General features: G+C 47.8%; 1 protein-coding gene across 3 annotated transcripts in view; it reads left to right on the forward strand.

The window, feature by feature from the left end:
• Positions 1-1,491: 1,491 nt before the first annotated feature.
• The window catches only part of CHRM4 (cholinergic receptor muscarinic 4), a 49,875-nt gene continuing 30,390 nt past the window's right edge, over positions 1,492-20,976 (forward strand). For 2 of the 3 annotated variants that reach the window (XR_012219690.1, XM_073541676.1), the window contains exon 1: positions 2,862-3,502. Coding sequence is in view for 2 of the 3 variants with exons in the window: in XM_073541676.1 (XP_073397777.1) it covers positions 3,358-3,502 (145 nt within the window). In the remaining variant the exon portion in view is untranslated. Of the gene's footprint in view, positions 1,697-2,861; positions 3,503-20,976 lie in introns of those variants that run through there. The other variant, XM_073541678.1, reaches the window with a different exon arrangement.

Genomic DNA, 20,976 nt, shown 5'->3' on the forward strand with positions numbered 1-20,976 from the left:
CAGTATTATATAGACTGTATGACGATATTATTTGGGCATTATATGGCAGTATTATATAGACTGTATGGTGATATTATTTGGGCATTATATGGCAGTATTATATAGACTGTATGGTGATATTATTTGGGCATTATATGGCAGTATTATATAGACTGTATGGTGATATTATTTGGGCACTGTGTGGCAGTATTATATAGACTGTATGGTGATATTATTTGGGCATTATATGGCAGTATTATATAGACTGTATGGTGATATTATTTGGGCACTGTGTGGCAGTATTATATAGACTGTATGGTGATATTATTTAGGCATTATATGGCAGTATTATATAGACTGTATGGTGATATTATTTGGGCACTGTGTGGCAGTATTATATAGACTGTATGGTGATATTATTTGGGCATTATATGGCAGTATTATATAGACTGTATGGTGATATTATTTGGGCATTATATGGCAGTATTATGTAGACTGTATGATGATATTATTTGGGCATTATATGGCAGTATTATATAGACTGTATGATGATATTATTTGGGCATTATATGGCAGTATTATATAGACTGTATGATGATATTATTTGGGCACTGTGTGGCAGTATTATATAGACTGTATGGTGATATTATTTGGGCATTATATGGCAGTATTATATAGACTGTATGGTGATATTATTTGGGCACTGTGTGGCAGTATTATATAGACTGTATGGTGATATTATTTGGGCATTATATGGCAGTATTATATAGACTGTATGATGATATTATTTGGGCATTATATGGCAGTATTATATAGACTGTATGGTGATATTATTTGGGCACTGTGTGGCAGTATTATGTAGACTGTATGGTGATATTATTTGGGCAGTGAATGGCGGCATTATGTAACTGTATGTCAGTATTATAAAGGGAGCGACAGCTGCCTCTGAGCCCTGGGAACACCTGGCAGTCCCACCTGTGTCTCCCATGTCCGTACCCCTATATGTGGCCGGGCTGTATAATTTTACAATAACCTACAATATCACACTACTTCAGAGTGTTGGACGAGTCCCCGGGGGAGCGATAAAAAACATAAAAAAACCCCTACAAAACATAAAACAATAAATAAAAATCCCTGTAATCGTCTTTCTCCATGATAAATAAAATGTAAAAAATAAATATCATGAAACGTATCTAATACAGTGAAAAAGTAAATTCACCTCTCCAAAATAATGGCATAAAAAGAGGTTCATAAAAAGAGCATAAAAAAAGAAAAGAAACTGTGGAAAAGAATTCACAAACAAGTTTGAAAGTGAAGAAAGGCACCTCCACCACCCACCTACGGGATTCGTGCACAGATCGCCCATAATCTGCGCAGCAGAAGTTTCCGCGCGCAGCAGCCTCCGGAGCGGCGCGCATTCCAGCACCGCAGGCCGGCAGTGAAGGGGTGTCACCCAGGTGGATGCTGAGCCGGGGACCGCGCGGTGATTGGCGGGCTGGCGGTGACGTCACGGCTGTTTAGTCCCGGCCGGCCGCCGGCGGGGAGCAGTCGGTGCGCGGAGCTCGGGGGGAGCGGGCGGGAGTTCACCGAGCGTGAGGTGGGATGTCCGGAGCGAGGACGTGTGAGGAGGGGGCGACACCAGCACCACGGTCCCCCTGACCCGACCGAGGCGCCATGAGCTCGGAGAGAGGAGGGGCCGTCACCTGGGAGGACGCCGGTAAGTGGCACGTGACCCGCGGGGGCCCCTGTGTCTGCCGTGGGCCCCGTTACACCGAGACATTGGGGTTTCATTTGTCTTAAATTTTTACCATAACTTAAAAAAAGAGAAAAAAGTCAGTCCCATGTAACGTTAGAATATTTACCCCAATAAGAAGTTCTTCACCAATCGTGATTTAGCCCCAAAAAAGCTTAAAAAAAGTTTCTTCACCTTGTGGCTAACGACAAACGATCGGTCGTAGGGCGAGACTCTGAGCGGTAGGCGTAGGGCGAGACGCTGAGCGGCGGCGGTAGGGCGAGACGCTGAGCGGCGGCGGTAGGGCGAGACGCTGAGCGGCGGCGGTAGGGCGAGACGCTGAGCGGGGGTGGTAGAGTGAGACGCTGAGCGGTGGCGGTCGTAGGGCGAGACTCTGAGCGGTAGGCGTAGGGCGAGACTCTGAGCGGTAGGCGTAGGGCGAGACGCTGAGCGGTAGGCGTAGGGCGAGACGCTGAGCGGCGGCGGTAGGGCGAGACGCTGAGCGGGGGTCGTAGAGTGAGACGCTGAGCGGTGGCGGTCGTAGGGCGAGACTCTGAGCGGTAGGCGTAGGGCGAGACTCTGAGCGGTAGGCGTAGGGCGAGACGCTGAGCGGTAGGCGTAGGGCGAGACGCTGAGCGGTAGGCGTAGGGCGAGACGCTGAGCGGTAGGCGTAGGGCGAGACGCTGAGCGGTAGGCGTAGGGCGAGACGCTGAGCGGCGGCGGTAGGGCGAGACGCTGAGCGGGGGTCGTAGAGTGAGACGCTGAGCGGTGGCGGTGGTAGGGCGAGACGCTGAGCGGTGGCGGTGGTAGGGCGAGACGCTGAGCGGGGGTGGTAGGGCGAGACGCTGAGCGGGGGCGGTAGGGCGAGACGCTGAGCGGGGGCGGTAGGGCGAGACGCTGAGCGGGGGTGGTAGGGCGAGACGCTGAGCGGCGGCGGTAGGGCGAGACGCTGAGCGGGGGTGGTAGGGCGAGACGCTGAGCGGCGGCGGTAGGGCGAGACGCTGAGCGGGGGCGGTAGGGTGAGACGCTGAGCGGTGGCGGTCGTAGGGCGAGACGGTGAGCGGCGGCGGTAGGGCGAGACGGTGAGCGGGGGTCGTAGAGTGAGACGCTGAGCGGTGGCGGTCGTAGGGCGAGACGCTGAGCGGGGGTGGTAGGGCGAGACGGTGAGCGGCGGCGGTAGGGCGAGACGGTGAGCGGCGGGGTCAGTACGGAGCGATAATCTGTCAGACGCCGTCACAGACTCCAGACGATCGTCCCGTCCTGGTGTTAAAAAGCCCCCCCCAAAAAAAGCGTAAATCTGAAGCCGGGGCAGGAGGGGGGGAGAATCCCAAATGATCAGCTGCTGCTCATTGTATGGAGGGGAGGGGGATATGAGATTATTTTTCAAGGTGCTGGGCATTAATTGGTTAATAGTCCCCCTATTCGGGGGGGCTTATTTAAAAGTCGCAGCCCCTGCCTGAGACTAGCGTCAATGGCACAAGCCACACGCTGCTGGACTATGGGGACAAGGTGAATCCCAAATGTATCAACTGGCAGCCATTGCTTGGGCGGGGGTGCAGGGGATTTTGGGTTATTTTGCAAGAGGTAAGGCATTTAATGGTTAATAATTTTGCCATTCGTAAGCCCCTGCAACCGGTGAGTGGTGCATGAGCCGCATGGGTGCCGTGCAGACTGCAGCTCCTAATAGGGGGAGCAACGCGCAGGGGAGCTGCCTGCTATATATAGACGGACCCCCGAGCGGAGCAGATAATGAGATTCCACAGAGGGCTGGAGGTGAAGTCTATATGGCATGTAAGTGTGGGATCAGCGCCAGGCTCCAGCGGGTCAGAGATGCCTGGGCAGACAATCAGAAGAGAGTAAGCTCCCAGTGATGGGATTCTGGTGTATGGGGCGAGTATATGGAGTACTGTACTGTTACAGCGAGCAGTGTGCCAGGGTTCTAGCCTGGTGTATGGGGCAAGTATATGGAGTACTGTACTGTTACAGCGAGCAGTGTGCCAGGGTTGGAGCCTGGTGTATGGGGCAAGTATATGGAGTACTGTTACAGCGAGCAGTGTGCTAGGGTTGGAGCCTGGTGTATGGGGCAAGTATATGGAGTACTGTACTGTTACAGTGAGCAGTGTGCCAGGGTTGGAGCCTGGTGTATGGGGCAAGTATATGGAGTACTGTTCTGTTACAGTGAGCTGTGTGCCAGGGTTGGAGCCTGGTGTATGGGGCAAGTATATGGAGTACTGTACTGTTACAGTGAGCTGTGTGCCAGGGTTGGAGCCTGGTGTATGGGGCAAGTATATGGAGTACTGTTCTGTTACAGTGTGCAGTGTGCCAGGGTTGGAGCCTGGTGTATGGGGCAAGTATATGGAGTACTGTACTGTTACAGCGAGCAGTGTGCCAGGGTTGGAACCTGTTGTATGGGGCAAGTATATGGAGTACTGTACTGTTACAGCGAGCAGTGTGCCAGGGTTGGAGCCTGGTGTATGGGGCAAGTATATGGAGTACTGTTACAGCGAGCAGTGTGCCAAGGTTGGAGCCTGGTGTATGGGGCAAGTATATGGAGTACTGTTACAGCGAGCAGTGTGCTAGGGTTGGAGCCTGGTGTATGGGGCAAGTATATGGAGTACTGTACTATTACAGTGAGCAGTGTGCCAGGGTTGGAGCCTGGTGTATGGGGCAAGTATATGGAGTACTGTACTGTTACAGTGAGCAGTGTGCCAGGGTTGGAGCCTGGTGTATGGGGCAAGTATATGGAGTACTGTACTGTTACAGTGAGCAGTGTGCCAGGGTTGGAGCCTGGTGTATGGGGCAAGTATATGGAGTACTGTACTGTTACAGTGAGCAGTGTGCCAGGGTTGGAGCCTGGTGTATGGGGCAAGTATATGGAGTACTGTACTGTTACAGCGAGCAGTGTGCCAGGGTTGGAGCCTGGTGTATGGGGCAAGTATATGGAGTACTGTACTGTTACAGTGTGCAGTGTGCCAGGGTTGGAGCCTTGTGTATGGGGCAAGTATATGGAGTACTGTACTGTTACAGCGAGCAGTGTGCCAGGGTTGGAGCCTGGTGTATGGGGCAAGTATATGGAGTACTGTACTGTTACAGTGAGCAGTGTGCCAGGGTTGGAGCCTGGTGTATGGGGCAAGTATATGGAGTACTGTACTGTTACAGTGAGCAGTGTGCCAGGGTTGGAGCCTGGTGTATGGGGCAAGTATATGGAGTACTGTACTGTTACAGTGTGCAGTGTGCCAGGGTTGGAGCCTTGTGTATGGGGCAAGTATATGGAGTACTGTACTGTTACAGCGAGCAGTGTGCCAGGGTTGGAACCTGGTGTATGGGGCAAGTATATGGAGTACTGTACTGTTACATCGAGCAGTGTGCCAGGGTTGGAACCTGTTGTATGGGGCAAGTATATGGAGTACTGTTACAGCGAGCAGTGTGCCAGGTTTGGAACCTGGTGTATAGGGCAAGTATATGGAGTACTGTTACAGCGAGCAGTGTGCCAGGGTTGGAGCCTGGTGTATGGGGCAAGTATATGGAGTACTGTACTGTTACAGCGAGCAGTGTGCCAGGGTTGGAGCCTGGTGTATGGGGCAAGTATATGGAGTACTGTACTGTTACAGCGAGTAGTGTGCCAGGGTTGGAGCCTGGTGTATGGGGCGAGTATATGGAGTACTGTACTGTTACAGCGAGCAGTGTGCCAGGGTTGGAACCTGTTGTATGGGGCAAGTATATGGAGTACTGTTACAGCGAGCAGTGTGCCAAGGTTGGAGCCTGGTGTATGGGGCAAGTATATGGAGTACTGTTACAGCGAGCAGTGTGCTAGGGTTGGAGCCTGGTGTATGGGGCAAGTATATGGAGTACTGTACTGTTACAGTGAGCACTGTGCCAGGGTTGGAACCTGTTGTATGGGGCAAGTATATGGAGTACTGTTACAGCGAGCAGTGTGCCAGGGTTGGAACCTGGTGTATGGGGCAAGTATATGGAGTACTGTTACAGCGAGCAGTGTGCCAGGGTTGGAACCTGGTGTATGGGGCAAGTATATGGAGTACTGTTACAGCGAGCAGTGTGCCAGGGTTGGAGCCTGGTGTATGGGGCAAGTATATGGAGTACTGTACTGTTACAGTGAGCAGTGTGCCAGGGTTGGAGCCTGGTGTATGGGGCGAGTATATGGAGTACTGTACTGTTACAGCGAGCAGTGTGCCAGGGTTGGAACCTGTTGTATGGGGCAAGTATATGGAGTACTGTTACAGCGAGCAGTGTGCCAGGGTTGGAGCCTGGTGTATGGGGCAAGTATATGGAGTACTGTTACAGCGAGCAGTGTGCCAGGGTTGGAGCCTGGTGTATGGGGCAAGTATATGGAGTACTGTACTGTTACAGTGAGCAGTGTGCCAGGGTTGGAGCCTGGTGTATGGGGCGAGTATATGGAGTACTGTACTGTTACAGCGAGCAGTGTGCCAGGGTTGGAACCTGTTGTATGGGGCAAGTATATGGAGTACTGTTACAGCGAGCAGTGTGCCAGGGTTGGAGCCTGGTGTATGGGGCAAGTATATGGAGTACTGTACTGTTACAGCGAGCAGTGTGCCAGGGTTGGAGCCTGGTGTATGGGGCAAGTATATGGAGTACTGTACTGTTACATCGAGCAGTGTGCCAGGGTTGGAACCTGTTGTATGGGGCAAGTATATGGAGTACTGTACTGTTACAGCGAGCAGTGTGCCAGGGTTGGAACCTGTTGTATGGGACAAGTATATGGAGTACTGTTACATCGAGCAGTGTGCCAGGGTTGGAACCTGGTGTATGGGGAAAGTATATGGAGTACTGTACTGTTAGAGCGAGCAGTGTGCCAGGGTTGGAACCTGTTGTATGGGACAAGTATATGGAGTACTGTACTGTTACAGCGAGCAGTGTGCCAGGGTTGAATACTGGTATATCGGGCAAGTAACAGGACTACTGTATTTTTACAGAAAGATGTGGGGGTGCATTTACAATGGGTTACCTAGTATATGGAACAAGTAAATGGATGTCTGTGTTCTTGTAGCAGTTAGTATGTGCCGACATGCCAAGGTGTGCAGACTCTGAGCTAAGGTAGCAAACTGGATCACTGCCTCTGGTGAGGGGAAGACTTGGTGTTGATGGAGGTGCAGCACAGCAGACTCGTCTCAATTAGGTGATATCACAATGATCTGCAGACTTGGCAAAGGGTTAAATAATGGAATCTGCTCTGCTACATCAGGTCCGATGTGTAGTTGATTCTGATTTGCAGGGTTGCAGTGGAGGAACTCTGTGAAAAGGAAGATTTTTCTGAAACTTTATCTACAGTAAGGTGAGAGGTTGGGGTTATGAAAGAGAATGGAGGCAGGTGGCAATAATTTTTGCAATAGCGTGGCACAATGGACGCCAGGGTGATGAAAAAGTGTATAGGATGTGATACACATATATCCTGCAACACAAAGCAGATATAGGAAGGTGAGCGCTTACAGGTGATGTCTAAGGAGGTCCGTAAGCAAGTAATGAGCAAACTGTGCGCCTTACAGATGTAGCAGAGCCGGGCTGCCATCATAGTGTGCGATACTCAGCAACGATATCAGCCGCCCATGTAATGTGGACCTAGAAGGGGAAGAAGAATCCTATTATATCATAGTATGAGAAGAATCTGAAACATTGTACATCTCTGAAGTATCAGAATATCCTGGAAAATTGTGTAATATACAAAAGTGAGGACTGAGAATATACAAAAGTGAGGACTGAGATAAAACACAACTGTCTGCAGTGAGGTCTAAGGTGGTGATGGAGAATGTGGTGTATATAGTAGCCAGGCCTGAACAGAGATTAGAGTTATCTATTGTATGCTCGGAGAATGTGTCCTGTACACAGTAGCAGTCAGGATTGCGAATACAGCGGGTATGGAAAGTATTCAGACCCCTCTACGTTTTTCACTCTTCGTTTCATTGCAGCCATTTGGTAAATTCTAAAAAGTTCATTTTCTCTCATTAATGTACACTCTGCTCCCCATCTTGACTGAAAAAAACAAATGTAGAAATTTTTGCAAATTTATTGAAAAAGAAAAACTGAAATATCACATGGTTATAAGTATACAGACCCTTTGCTCAGACACGTTTATTTATGTCATGTGCTGTCCCTTTCCTTGTGATCCTCCTTGAGATGGTTCAACTCCTTCATTGGAGTCCAGCTGTGTGTAATTAAACTGATAGGACTTGATCTGTAAAGGCGCACACCTGTCTATATAAGACCTCACAGCTCACAGTGCATGTCAGACCAAATGAGAATCATGAGGTCAAAGGAACCGGCCAAGGAGCTCAGAGACAGAATTGTGGCAAGGCACAGATCTGGCCAAGGTTACAAAAGAATTTCTGCAGTACTCAAGGTTCCTAAGAGCACAGTGGCCTCCATAATCCTTAAATGGAAAAAGTTTGGGACCAGCAGAAGTCTTCCTAGACCTGGCCGTCCAGCCAAACTGAGCAATCGTGGGAGAAGAGCCTTGGTGAGAGAGGTCAAGAAGACCCCCAAGATCACTGTGGCTGAGCTCCACAGATGCAGTAGGGAGATGGGAGAAAGTTCCACAAAGTCATCTATCACTGCAGCCCTCCACCAGTCGGGCCTTTATGGCAGAGTGGCCCGACAGACGCCTCTCCTCAGTGCCAGACATATGAAAGCCTGCATAGAGTTTTTGCTAAAAAAACACATGAAGGCCTCCCAGACTATGAGAAATAAGATTCTCTGGTCTGATGAGACAAAGAACTTTTTGGTGATAATTCTAAGCGGTATGTGTGGAGAAAACCAGGCACTGCTCATCACCTGCCCAATACAATCCCCACAGGGAAACATGGTGGTGGCAGCATCATACTATGCCTGCAGGGACAGGATGACTGGTGGCCATTGAAGGAAACATGAATGTGGCCAATTACAGAGAGATCCTGGATGAAAACCTCCTCCAGAGTGCTCTGGACCTCACACTTGGCCGAAGGTTCACCTTACATCAAGACAATGACCCTAAGCATGCAGCTAAAATAACAAAGGAGTGGCTTCAGAACAACTCTGACGATTCCTGACTGGCCCAGCCAGAGCCCTGACCTAAACCCAATGGAGCATGTCTGGAGAGACCTGAAAATGGCTGTCCACCAACGTTCACCATCCAACCTGACGGAACTGGAGAGGATCTGCAAGGAAGAATGGCAGAGGATCCCCAAATCCAGGGGTGAAAAACTTGTGGCCTCATTCCCAAGAAGACTCATGGCTGTACTAGCTCAAAAGGTTCGTCTTCTCAATACTGAGCAAAGGGGCTGAATACTTATGACCATGTGAGATTTGTTTTTCTTTTTTAATAAATTTACAAAAATTTATAAATTTCTGTTTTTCAGTCAAGATGGGGTGCAGAGTGTACAGTAATGAGGAAAAAATAAACTTTTTTGAATTCACCAAATGGCTGCGATGAAACAAAGAGTGAAAAATGTAAAGGGGTCTGAATACTTTCCATACACACTGTATATTCTAGAATTATCCATAGTAAGGCCCGAGCTGGTGCAGGAGAGGATACCTTTTGATATGAAACATAATTTTGAAGTATCTGTGACTTGATATATAAAGGTTGGGGCTGAGAAAATATTTCTGTATAATATAGTGTAAGACCTATGAATATGTTAAGCAATGAATCAAATTAACATATGTAGTAGAGCCGCCTATGGACCCGCCTGGGAGGAGGATGAGGGAGGACAGTCTATGATGAACCTGCTTTGGAGGATGCAGAAGAATGAAAGAGATGTCTATAGACCCACCTGGGAGGATGCGGGGGGGTGGTCTGTGGACCCGCTTGGGAACGCAATACATAGACCCACCTTAGAGGATGCGGAAGACCCGCCTATGGACCTGCCTGGGAGGATGCAGAGGAATGCAGGAGAGCATTCTACGAACACACCTGGGAGGATCAGTGAGGGGGTTTATGGACCCACCTGTGAGAATGCAGAAGAATGTGAGAGATGTCTATGACCTGGGAGGGTGGCTGGTGGACCCGCCTGGGAGGATGCGGGAGGGTGGGGGCGGTGGACCCGCCTGTGAGAATGCAGAAGAATGCGAGAGATGTCTGTGGCCTGGGAGGGTGTGGGAGGGTGGGCGGTGGACCCGCCTGGGAGGATGTGGGAGGGTGGGCGGTGGACCCGCCTGTGAGAATGCAGAAGAATGCGAGAGATGTCTATGGCCTGGGAGGGTGGGCGGTGGACCCGCCTGTGAGAATGCAGAAGAATGCGAGAGATGTCTATAGCCTGGGAGGGTGGGCGGTGGACCCGCCTGGGAGGATGCGGCAGGGCAGGCTGTCTGTAGTCTTGCTTGGAAGGATGCAGAGGGGCGCGGGAGGGTGGGCTGGGTATGGCCCAACCTGGTAATGTAGTATTAGAATGAAGAAAAATCACGTCACTCTTGAATAGGTGCTCAAGTAGGGTCCAAAAGGGAAAGAGAAAGTGGACACAGTGTCCTACAGAGTATTCTAACTTACTGGAAAAGGTCCAGATAGAAGGCAGCGTGGTGAACGCGGTATTGTTCTTTGCACAAGTGCTGGATACAGCGTTCACCACGCTGCCTTCTATCTGGACCTTTTCCAGCAAGCTCTGCGGGACACTGCGTCCACCTTTCCTTCCCTTTACCTGTGCAGTCGGTACACTGATGAAGGTCGTTTTGAGACAGAAACGTCTGTACTTATGCATGGACTGCAATTTGAATCAAGAAGTTTGTTCCCAAATCCCTTGGAGAGCCAAGTTATTGATATATTGAACTGGTATTGTAGTGTGAAGCGACTTCATTAAATGTGCTTAGAAGTCATATAACGTGTAATTGTGACATGGTAGAAAACCTTGTAAGACGCTTGCAGTACTTATGGTCTGGGACATTGTACATTTGCCGGTCTATTACAGTGTAGCAGAATGCGTTAACATATGTTAACTAGTTATGGAATTGCATTATATGTGAACACACATCTGAGATGGTGCAAGAGAATTGCATTATATGTGGGCTGACTGAGAGAGTACAGAATAATTGCATTACGTGCGGACAGACCTTACATGAAGTGCAGGGGAATCGTATTATATGTCTCCTGACGGAGCAGCGTGCATGACAATTGCATTATTTGTGGCAATCTGCAAGTGAAGATGGATTACATTACTATGTGGTCTGAAAGGGAGGGTGGATGGAAAAAGCTAATGGGAACAAGGGGCAAATACATATTACACAGAGGGCTTATTAATAAAGTGCCACTGATCAGTATGAATCATAGAATCATAGAATCGTAGAGTTGGAAGGGACCTCCTGGGCCATCTGGTCCAACCCCCTGCTCAAAGCAGGATTCGCTAAATCATCCCAGTCAGATGTCTGTCCAGCCTCTGTTTGAAGACTTCCATTGAAGGAGAACTCACCACTTCTCGTGGCAGCCTGTTCCACTCATTGATCACTCTAACTGTCAAAAAGTTTTTTCTAATATCTAATCTGTGTCTCCTCCCATTCAGTTTCATCCCATTGCTTCTAGTCTTTCCTTGTGCAAATGAGATAGAATCATAGAATCGTAGAGTTGGAAGATTTCATGCACTGAGTAGAGTCAGCAAAATGTCCAACAGGCTCCTGGTGCCTTTGACAAAGCAGCGAACAGGACTTACTTTACACAGTGGGCACAGTCACTAACAAGTGAAGCATGCACCCATTGGGGAATACACAGCTGATCCACCGCAGGTCCTAACTGGCATAAGGTGCCCATAACTATGTCCCCCACAGTGAACCTGCAAACGTCCCATACTCTGTATGCCAATGACTCAGGAGTCCTGCTGCGCGGTCCAGGAGTCCAGGGGATGCGTTACACCGCAGAGAACGAGGGGTTTCCAGCTTTGTGCATTCAGAGATAATTTTATATTTGGAATCTCCAGTTATTCTCATATTATCGTATGTTTCTTAAAGCGGTCGAATAGTCTCTTCTTGTTAAAAAGTTGGAAGTTGCTGCTCTGCTCCGACAAGATAAGCTTTGGTTTTAATCCTGTAACACTTGGTCCCCAAGTGAGCATTAGGACATCCATGTTCTTTACTCCACGCCACGTCCTTCAGTGCATGGGGTAATTAGGCAGCCGCTCATGCTCATCGGATTGCTAGAGAAGGTTGTGATAAAGTAAGCCATCGATGTTATGAACGGGTCACCGAAGAGTATGGCAGGAACAGGCTAAGCCACCAGGAAACCAGAGAGGTTAGTAACTCAGCGGATTGCAGACCCTTGATCCTATCCACACAACTAGCAGTAGCCGTGGAGCGTTCCTACGATGCCCTAGACGCCTCGGCACAGCCGGAGAACTAACTAAGCCTAAAGCCAGAAAGGTGAAATCTAAACTGCCCCGGAGCAGATCCCCAAAGGAATAGATAGCCCCCAAAAATATATTGTCGGTGAGAGAAGATGAGACACAAACATAGGCAGAAAATAAACTGAGCAAATTGTGGGGCCCAAACTGTCTAGATAGGACAGGACAGAAAAGATACTGTCTGCAATCACGCAAAAACCTTAAAAAATCCAACACATCTGATATACAAAAAACCTGAGGCCGCACGACCTCACCCCCGCTAGATCAGCACTCTCGTGTGAACTGGAAGCAAAGCAAAAGATACTAATATAACAGGGGACAGATCGAACTGACACAAGCTGTAACATATGGCACGGGGCCCAGCGCTGAACCCTCGCAACAAAGCAGAAAGCAAAAAAAAAGGCACAACCAGATTGGATGCAAAGGATTAGCAAAAAGAATCACTTAACTGAACATGCAGATCAGGCAAGAGACAGAAGAACTCAAAATGAACAAGGAGGAAATCGCCAGCAACCATTAAGGGTATGTGCATACGCTGCAGATTCTGCAGCGGATCCGCAGCGGTTTTGGCTCTGCGGGTCCGCAGCAGATTCTGCTGCGTTGTACAGTATCTTTAGTTCCTATGGAAAAAAAAACCGCTGTGCACATGCTGCGGATTTGCTGCGGGTTACAATCCGCAGTATGTCAATTCTTTGTGCGGTTTCACACCTTATCATTATGAGGTGTGAAACCACAGGGCAAAACCGCAGGCTAATCCGCAGATAAACCACAGGCCTTTTGTCCTGCGGATTTACCTGCGGATTTATCAACAAAATCCGCACAACCTAAAAACTATGTGGGCACATAGCCTAAGGGAAGCCTGCTCACTTATATGCTCCCAGCCAGTAATCCCAGATTCCCAATCATCGTCGTCAGGTGGCAAACTTCCATCAGACTGGCCAGCTCCACTACTCCTAGTAACCATCAGAGGGAGCTCCGGCTCAGAAGTCCGAGCAAGGGAATTCACAACACATCGGTAGAAGATTGGTGACTCTACTGCTCACAGCCCCACCAACTGGCTAATTAAATTATAGACCCGAGCCATGACCCCTTCAACGCTCGCCAGGCATGGCTCCTCATTCAGTAAATAGGACGGAGGTGCAGTACCAGGCACAGCCACTGCAGAATGTGCGGCGCTGTGACTATAAACACTGAAGGGGATGCGTGTAATCAGCTGATCAGTGATCTCTCCATAACAAGGTTAATAAAAAGAAACAAAAACATTGCAAATCTTCCGATTGTAGAAGATTTCACTAGGAAGGTCCAAGAGTGTTTGTAGGAGCCGTGATTCTTTGGCTTTGTATTTATTGCATTCAGAGCATATAGAAAGTTGAATTTTCAGACAAGTCCCCTTTAAGACCAGCCAGCGTCACGTCGTTCAACATGAATGACTGAATTAATCCCAGATTACTGCAACGAGAAAACTGGTAAATTGGCCCGAGAACGACGCGCGCTTGTGAACGTGGGTGATTTTGGGAGCTATGGTTCATGTAGTATAGAATATAATTACACATAATAATTATCAGGACGGCCTCATTTTATACATTATGTCAACATCGGAGATACAAACTAACCACAGGAACAAATTGAATCTGTGGGAGCGAGCCCTGATTAGCATCACACTGTTCTGCATCTTAAAGGAACATTAATCCTAAAAACGTCAGGCACCGATTGTCCGACCTGCGACGTCTACAAATGTTTAAGAGCTTCCATAACTTTACACATAATAAAGGGGAACTTGGCTTTTATCAGCTAAGGAGCATTAAATGGGGTCCTAGTGCTTTTAGAGAACTTGATCTCATTCGATAAACAATCTCCAAATCACTTTATGAATTGTTACCTCTGAAAACTCCCTCCAAACTGCCGGCCATTGGGGGTCTCCCTTCTATCTAGCCTACTGCTCACTGCCTGTTGTGAGGTGTAATCCTCTAGCGACAGAGACCCCACGATGGATTACTGCTGGTGGGTGATGTGGCCGAGTCGGAGGATTCACACAGTTCCTGGATATTAGACTGGTGTGTGCGCCTCAAATCAGTCTAGTGCTATATTTACTTGCCCATGGATTCCCCCGTCGCTTCTCCGTCCTGCTGGCAAGATTTTTGGCCGATCTCGTCCAACCTGGTCAACACCTGACCACTGGCGATCATTGACTAAAGTGACGATACAACGACATGAGAACCATAGACTCCGCTGCCGCTTTTTTTTCCTCTTCAGACATCACTGTCCTTCTCGGAATAGCAACTCCTCTTGGAGACCCCTCTGTCCTCTCCAGACCCCTCTTTAGGGTAAGTGCACACGCTGTGGATTCACCTGTGGATTTTCCGTGCGGATCCGCAGGTAAAACCGCAGGTAAAGTGACTGTGGTTTACCTGCGGGTTTCCCCTGCGGTTTGACACCTGGACAATGGAACAGGTGGCAAACCGTTGCGGAATCCGCAGAAAGAATTGACATGCTGCGGTTTTAAAACCGCAGCAAATCCTCGCGGGAAAAAAAACGCACCGTGGGCACTGCGGTTTTGAAAACCCATTGACTTGCATTGTACTGTACAATGTCTGCGGAACTGCTGTGGATCCGCAGGGCCAAATCGTCAGCGGATCCGCAGCAGAATCCGCAGCGTGTGCACACACCCTTATTGTCCAGACCTTTTAGACTCTTCAGACTTCTCTCTAGCCTTCATGCACCTCCTAGAGTGCTCCGTACCCCCCCACCAGACACCGTCTTACACCCCAAGCAGCTCAGTCCCATCTGAGGACCCCTGTTGTAGAAATCAGTGGGGGTCTCATTGGTGAAAACCTCAACCAATATCCTTTAGTGGGAAACCACTTTAAATTTTTTTTATACAAAAATGGGAAAACCTTCTTGTTAATGTTACATTAGACTCTTATTCTCATCGTAGCTGTAGAGCAGAAAGTGTGCGATGCGGAACAAAAAATGTCACCGGCAGACTCTGATAAACCTATGGCTGTACACGTTGTCCTTATCACATGATGGCTTTTTTGGGTGATGTCCTCCTCTCTGTTACGGCTGCATTTACAGTGAGCGGATCATATATAAATGGGGGCACATGGTGGGGGTTCACTTCTGTGTTCACATTTCCTATCCTTGAAAAACAAAATTGTCGTTCAGCAATGGCGCCTGATGCACCTCGTTGAGGTTTTACCATGATGTCGGCCATGAGTAGCGCTGCACGCTGTGCAAAAAGTCGCCTAAAAATGCTTGATGGACTTTCCCCACTCGTTTTTGCAAAACTAATTAGCTGTTAGGTATTTTGAGTGTTTTGGGATTTGAAAAACGGTTGGTTGGGGAAAAAAGTGCATTTTTACTTTTGGTGGAAGCTGCTCCAAAGTAGAGGTGCAGTCCAATCGGAAGGCTAAAAAATAACGATTCAGGGGTAAAAAAAACTCTTTAGAAAAAGTAGCGTTTCCTGCGGAGGTTTCCATGCAAGAACTAGTTGTTTTTAACCAGCAGAAAAAAAACTGTGTGAACACGGCCTAAGCGACCTATGTCCGTTTTGTACTCTAGATGAAGGTTCTCCTCTCCACCGGGATTTGTGAGGAGCAGACTCCTGGACTGGAAGTAATTTTAATTTTTTTTTTTTTTTTTTCCTTAATTGATAAGTTTGGTTTCTGCATAATTTGCATCTATAGAGGGATTTACTGTCTAAGTGATTCAATGCAATATTAAAATAAGCAGAGAGTGATGAGTTAATATTGATTGACAGGTGAGTGGGAGTTGGATGTTAGACGTTTTTATGTCGGCGCAAGTAATCTCCATGGAACAAAATATGAGCAAAAGGGCTGCAAGAATGTTACAAATCAATGTCTGCAAAAAAACCCCCCAAAAATAGTGACAAGCTCAATTTAAGGTACGCATAGTACATTAGATAGATACACTGAGCCTAGGGATCTGCAAAATGCAGATGGAGGATGCTAAGAGCGCCCACCCTACAGGTGTGCCCACCCCGTCACACCAAACTTCACCCTAATCGCTGCTTTTTGCTTTACATTTGGCTAATTAGGCAGGACTTACAATTAGACTTCTCGGAAAGACAAATCCCTGCCTAGGTCCCCGATTATAAAAATGTCTTTTTTTTAATTTTTTTATGGAGTACCTGAGCTGTCACTACCTGACATGAACTTCCAGTCATTTGGCGGCCATGTAATACTACATGTACCCAATGGTTCCCACTTTATGGAAGAGGATGACAATCTGTACAATTTGTCACAATTTAGGCACCCCCGATCAGCTAAACCATAGTAAAGAATGTGCCCGCGTGGCCAACATAAGTCACAATCGGGCCACACTGGCTGACATTTAAGCCCCACTGCCAGGCTGCCCCAAAACTGCACAGGATTGACCACTTTAGGTCGAGGATTGCCTATCCTGCCCAGTTTTGGGATAAAGTCATACAATCGGGACTGTTGACAGTTATGTATATGGGGGACTTAGTCTGTGGACCCAGGACGGCCACTGAAAAGCGTACGAATGCCCGTTAATAGGAGGGCATTACAGAACCCTTCCCCCTTTGTGGTCTGGATTGTCCTTGGATAATGCAGACTGTGTTGCCTAGTATGAATATGGCGCCCACACAATTCTATGGACCTCTAATAAACGGCACGGGATAGTCCCCCCATCATGAGCAGGAACGTTCACTTTTGGGTGAGGTTTTCAGTACCGTATTCTGTCTTCCAGTATGGTTTACTGGATTATCTGGATTATCCAATGTATGATGCCGATACTGCCATATTACAGAAGTATTCCTACAATAATCCACAAGGAGCGGAAGTTTTTGGTATAGGCATAGATGTCATGGGCCAAATGGTTACCTGCGGGTTTACCCAGACCTTTTACATCAAATCCATGGGTTAGGCTGCTTGTAAACTACAGGCTCCTTTCTGGCTGTTTTTGGTTAATGTGGTAATTCTGCCACTCTATTGTCTCTTTATACTGGGTGGTAGGATACCTTTGACTGTTGGTGGCGTGGTTGGTAGATTTGGGGGGAATCCTTGGAGTTGGTGTTAAATTGGTTGGTGCATGAATCGTATGCCTCACCCAAAAGTGAAAAGATTTGTTCTCACTAGTCTGCCTTTCTTGGGGAGCTCTTGTTGGGTGATATCCCAGGCAGTGGGTAGATATCTGAAATGGTCATCTGTGGTTGGTCATGGTTCCCTCTGAGACTGGTGAAAAATTGGTGGCCACATTTCCATGCAATTCTTTGCGAGAATGTAGTGGAGAAGGTCTTGGGAGCCAAGTCTGGTAAGATCGGAGTGATCTGAATAAAAGTAAAAAAGGCAGATTCCTGGGGAAGACCCGAGCTCTGCGACACAATCTATGGTCTCCGCACCTTTTTCGTAAATGTACAACTCCCATCATACCACCCATATTCTGTTGGGAGTCGTAGATCTGCAACAGCTGCGGGGTCACAGATTCAAGCGATCTGCTTTACGGCATCCGGTCACTTTGAGATGGAATCATTGAGTGTTGCTGAATATTAATGTAAATCAAAGAATAGAACCTACAAGAGCTGAGTATTATTGTCAGGCCATATTCTATATGGAGCAAGCAGATGGATGCAGCCTCATTAGAGCGAGCAGGAGACATGCTGCAAGACCGTGCCATGTACATTAAGGAGAAGGATGCATATGGTAGATGTGGGACTCTGTGCCGATTATCATTCAATGTTTTCACTTCGTGTGTGACAAATATTGTCTGCTGGATTCCTAAACCTTACAGCCGACACAGAGATTTTTATTGGTCTGCCGTTCTTACTTGTATACAGGCTTAGATTTAAAGGGATTTTACACTAAGATGTTCCATCACTTACTGATTGTGGAGGTTTAGCTGCCGATCCTTAAAAGGGGCTTTCCGAGTATTAATATTAAACCCCTATGTGTATGATGGGTGGTGAATATCAAGATTGTGGGTTCTGACTTCGATCAGTTGATTGCAGCTGTTCTACTTAATAGATTGGGAATAGCGCTATAGATTTATATAGTGGCCATGAAGGGTACTGCAAGCTCCCATTTTCATGAATTTCCCTTGTTAGTAGCCAGAAGCGCCATTGGGCAGACAAAAAGCTGAAAGGGCTTTGGTCTTTTTCTTCTATGTAGGTAGGAGTCCCATATCTTGGACTTCCACTGTTTTTTTTTTTTTTTTGCAATGTCTTGATCCATTCAGAACTATTAGAAAAAGCAAATCATTATTAACTTCCTTGTGTTTTCCATGTCACCAGCAGGCACAGGGAAAGTGAGACCCCACCAAACAGCTCTGCATATCTTCTTCCAGGACCCTTCTAAATGCAACATTGCCAAAAAGTGAGATATCAAGTATTGGTGACCACAGTTAACCTTTGTATCTCCTAGAGGAGATGCCGGTGTGGCCTGAAACGCGTGCTGCAGAAAACGTTTACCCATAATCATGCCCCGTTTTGTGGTCCATAGCCTAGTTATCGTAAAAATGTGTTTATCCGTTGGGGCTCAGTCTAGTGATGGATCTGGCATGGCGTGTGCTTCCGGGAAGTCTATTCAGTGTGCGAGTGATTCTTTGTTTTTTTTTGTTTTTTTTCCCCAAGCTTGTCCAGGAGATTTCCCTTTGTTCTGGTTTGATTGATTTATTTAAAGGGAATCTGTCACCTGGTTTTGGCGGGCGATGAAAACGAGGTCGGTCCGGTCCGATGGGCGGTGTTCCCGATGTGTGCCGCCTCCCCATCCTTGGCCGCCGTCCGCAGTTTTTTGAGGAATAGGAGTAGGTCTCCGCCATTTGTTGCGCGTGCGCTAAGCATTCTTGCCTAGCGCAGTATGCTTTGCCCAACTGTGGGCAAAGCCGAAAAGCCTGACTGTGCATGCGCCGGTTAACTAAGCCCCGGAACACAGCAAAACACTTCTGGGGCTTAGTTAACCGGCGCATACGCAGTCTGGCTTTTCGGCTTTGCCCGCAGTTGGGCAAAGCATACTGCGCTAGCCAAGAATGCTTAGCGCAAGCGCAACAAATGGCGGAGACCTACTCCTATTCCTCAAAAAACTGCGGACGGCGGCCAAGGATGGGGAGGCGGCACACATCGGGAACACCGCCCATCGGTCCGGACCGACCTCGTTTTCATCGCCCGCCAAAAGTAGGTGACAGATTCCCTTTAATTATTAAAATCTCACTAGCCACAGTGGCATTTGCCTCAAATTCCAACAGCCTGTGGTTTTGTGTTTGCATTTTTTTTCATTTTTGGGTTGTTTTTTCGCTTGCAGAGGTGAGGGATGCAGCTGCAGTTTGTGTCTGTAAGGCTGCATTCTTGGGGAGGGCGACAGAAACCGGGAGACGTTGGCTCATTGGGCTGGAGGGAGATAGAACATTTTCTAAGAGACCTAACCCCCCCCCCCCCCAAAAAAAAAAACAAAAAAAAAAAAAATCTGACTTTCAGTTGCGCTACATCTAACGAACAGTCATATTTGACAGAAGGATGAATAACATAACAGCCTGAAGTCCATAGTTTAACTTTATTTCAAAAGTCATGAACTTTGTCATTTTAAAGTTGATGTCAAAGTGTAAATTGTGCATATGTGGAATGTGGCTAAAATCGGTCACAAAACCTGAGTTTGCCCCCGGAAGTCCTGGTGGAATTCCCTATCAAACCTCTGCCTGAGGTCACCACTGGAGACCACCCGTATCTAGAGCTGCACGGACATCCCATATCGGGGCACAATAGTGCCTGTGTGACAAGACGATACTATTATATGGACGCCTGTATGGCATTTTTGCTACTGAGAATCTTAAATGTTACGCTATTGAGTTGGAAATTCTGTGATTTCTTTTGTATCTTTCTGCTGTTGTGGCGATCACTTTTATGTGTGTTCTACATGTAATAAAGCCATTATTATTTGGCGCTATGTGGCGGTATTATACTGTACAGCCATTTTGGTCTGAAAATTTTGCTTTTGATTTGCCACTTTTTTTTTTTTTTTTTGTTTTCTTTTTTTCTTTCCTTTTGGGCTTCCGCAGACTCCAGATTTATTGTTACGTTTTAAGCAATGTTTGTACCCGTGTAACAATCTGCAATTAATGAACTGTAGAAACATGTTGTCTTTGTGTTCTTGCATCAAATATTCAACTCATTTTTACAGTTTTTATGCAAATAAACTACCCAGAAACCGGATCGGGGAAGGGACCAGCTCATCCCCCCAAGATGCTTTCCATAGAAGTAGGAGCCTTCACCTTGACAAGCCACAGCGCTGCTATCGCCTACCTCCAGAAATTAGGCCAGGTTCAGAGCTCGCCATCGCTGAAGGCAAACTTGTATTATAAACCCTTTCCTGCCAGGAAACAGAGGAGGAAGTGTTATATTTATGGGGTCCAAACATTGAGCACGAGGCTAAGAACTGGCACCTGCGCCAATGGAGCCATTCAGTACTTATAAGAGGGCTGTAATGTTCCGCTGGGATTGTATCCATATCCTCGTATTTCCACACATCTGTTCTGGAACAATGGCGTCTATACAGAACTGGATCTTTTGAAAGCGAAGTATAAACTATCTGCCTTTGTAAGGGTGGGTTCCAATTTGGAGCTAATGCCTATGGCAAAGCTCAGAGCACAGAGTTTTATGCCGGCATATGGAGTCCTTACTGCTTTGTGCTACCCCTGCTCAGTAGAATGACACTCGCCCTGCGTTCTCCCTCCCAGGCTTAGCTAGCGCATGTGCCCTGCGCCCCCCCCCCCCCCTTGTGCTTGGTTGGAGACTGAGCTCAATCCCTCCCCCCCGGCATGGTTGGTGCCCCTGCTCTGCACCTGGGCTTAGCCAGAGCACGCGCCCTGCTTTTTTTTTCTCCCCAGGCTTGGAAACTGTTCGTGCCATACGTTCTCCCACACAATCCCCAGGCTTGGCTACTGCACGTGCTATGCGTTTCACCCTTG

The sequence above is a fragment of the Dendrobates tinctorius genome, unplaced genomic scaffold (genome assembly GCF_039654945.1).
Source record: "Dendrobates tinctorius isolate UK_male_01 unplaced genomic scaffold, ASM3965494v1 ptg000124l, whole genome shotgun sequence".
NCBI lineage: Eukaryota > Metazoa > Chordata > Amphibia > Anura > Dendrobatidae > Dendrobates > Dendrobates tinctorius.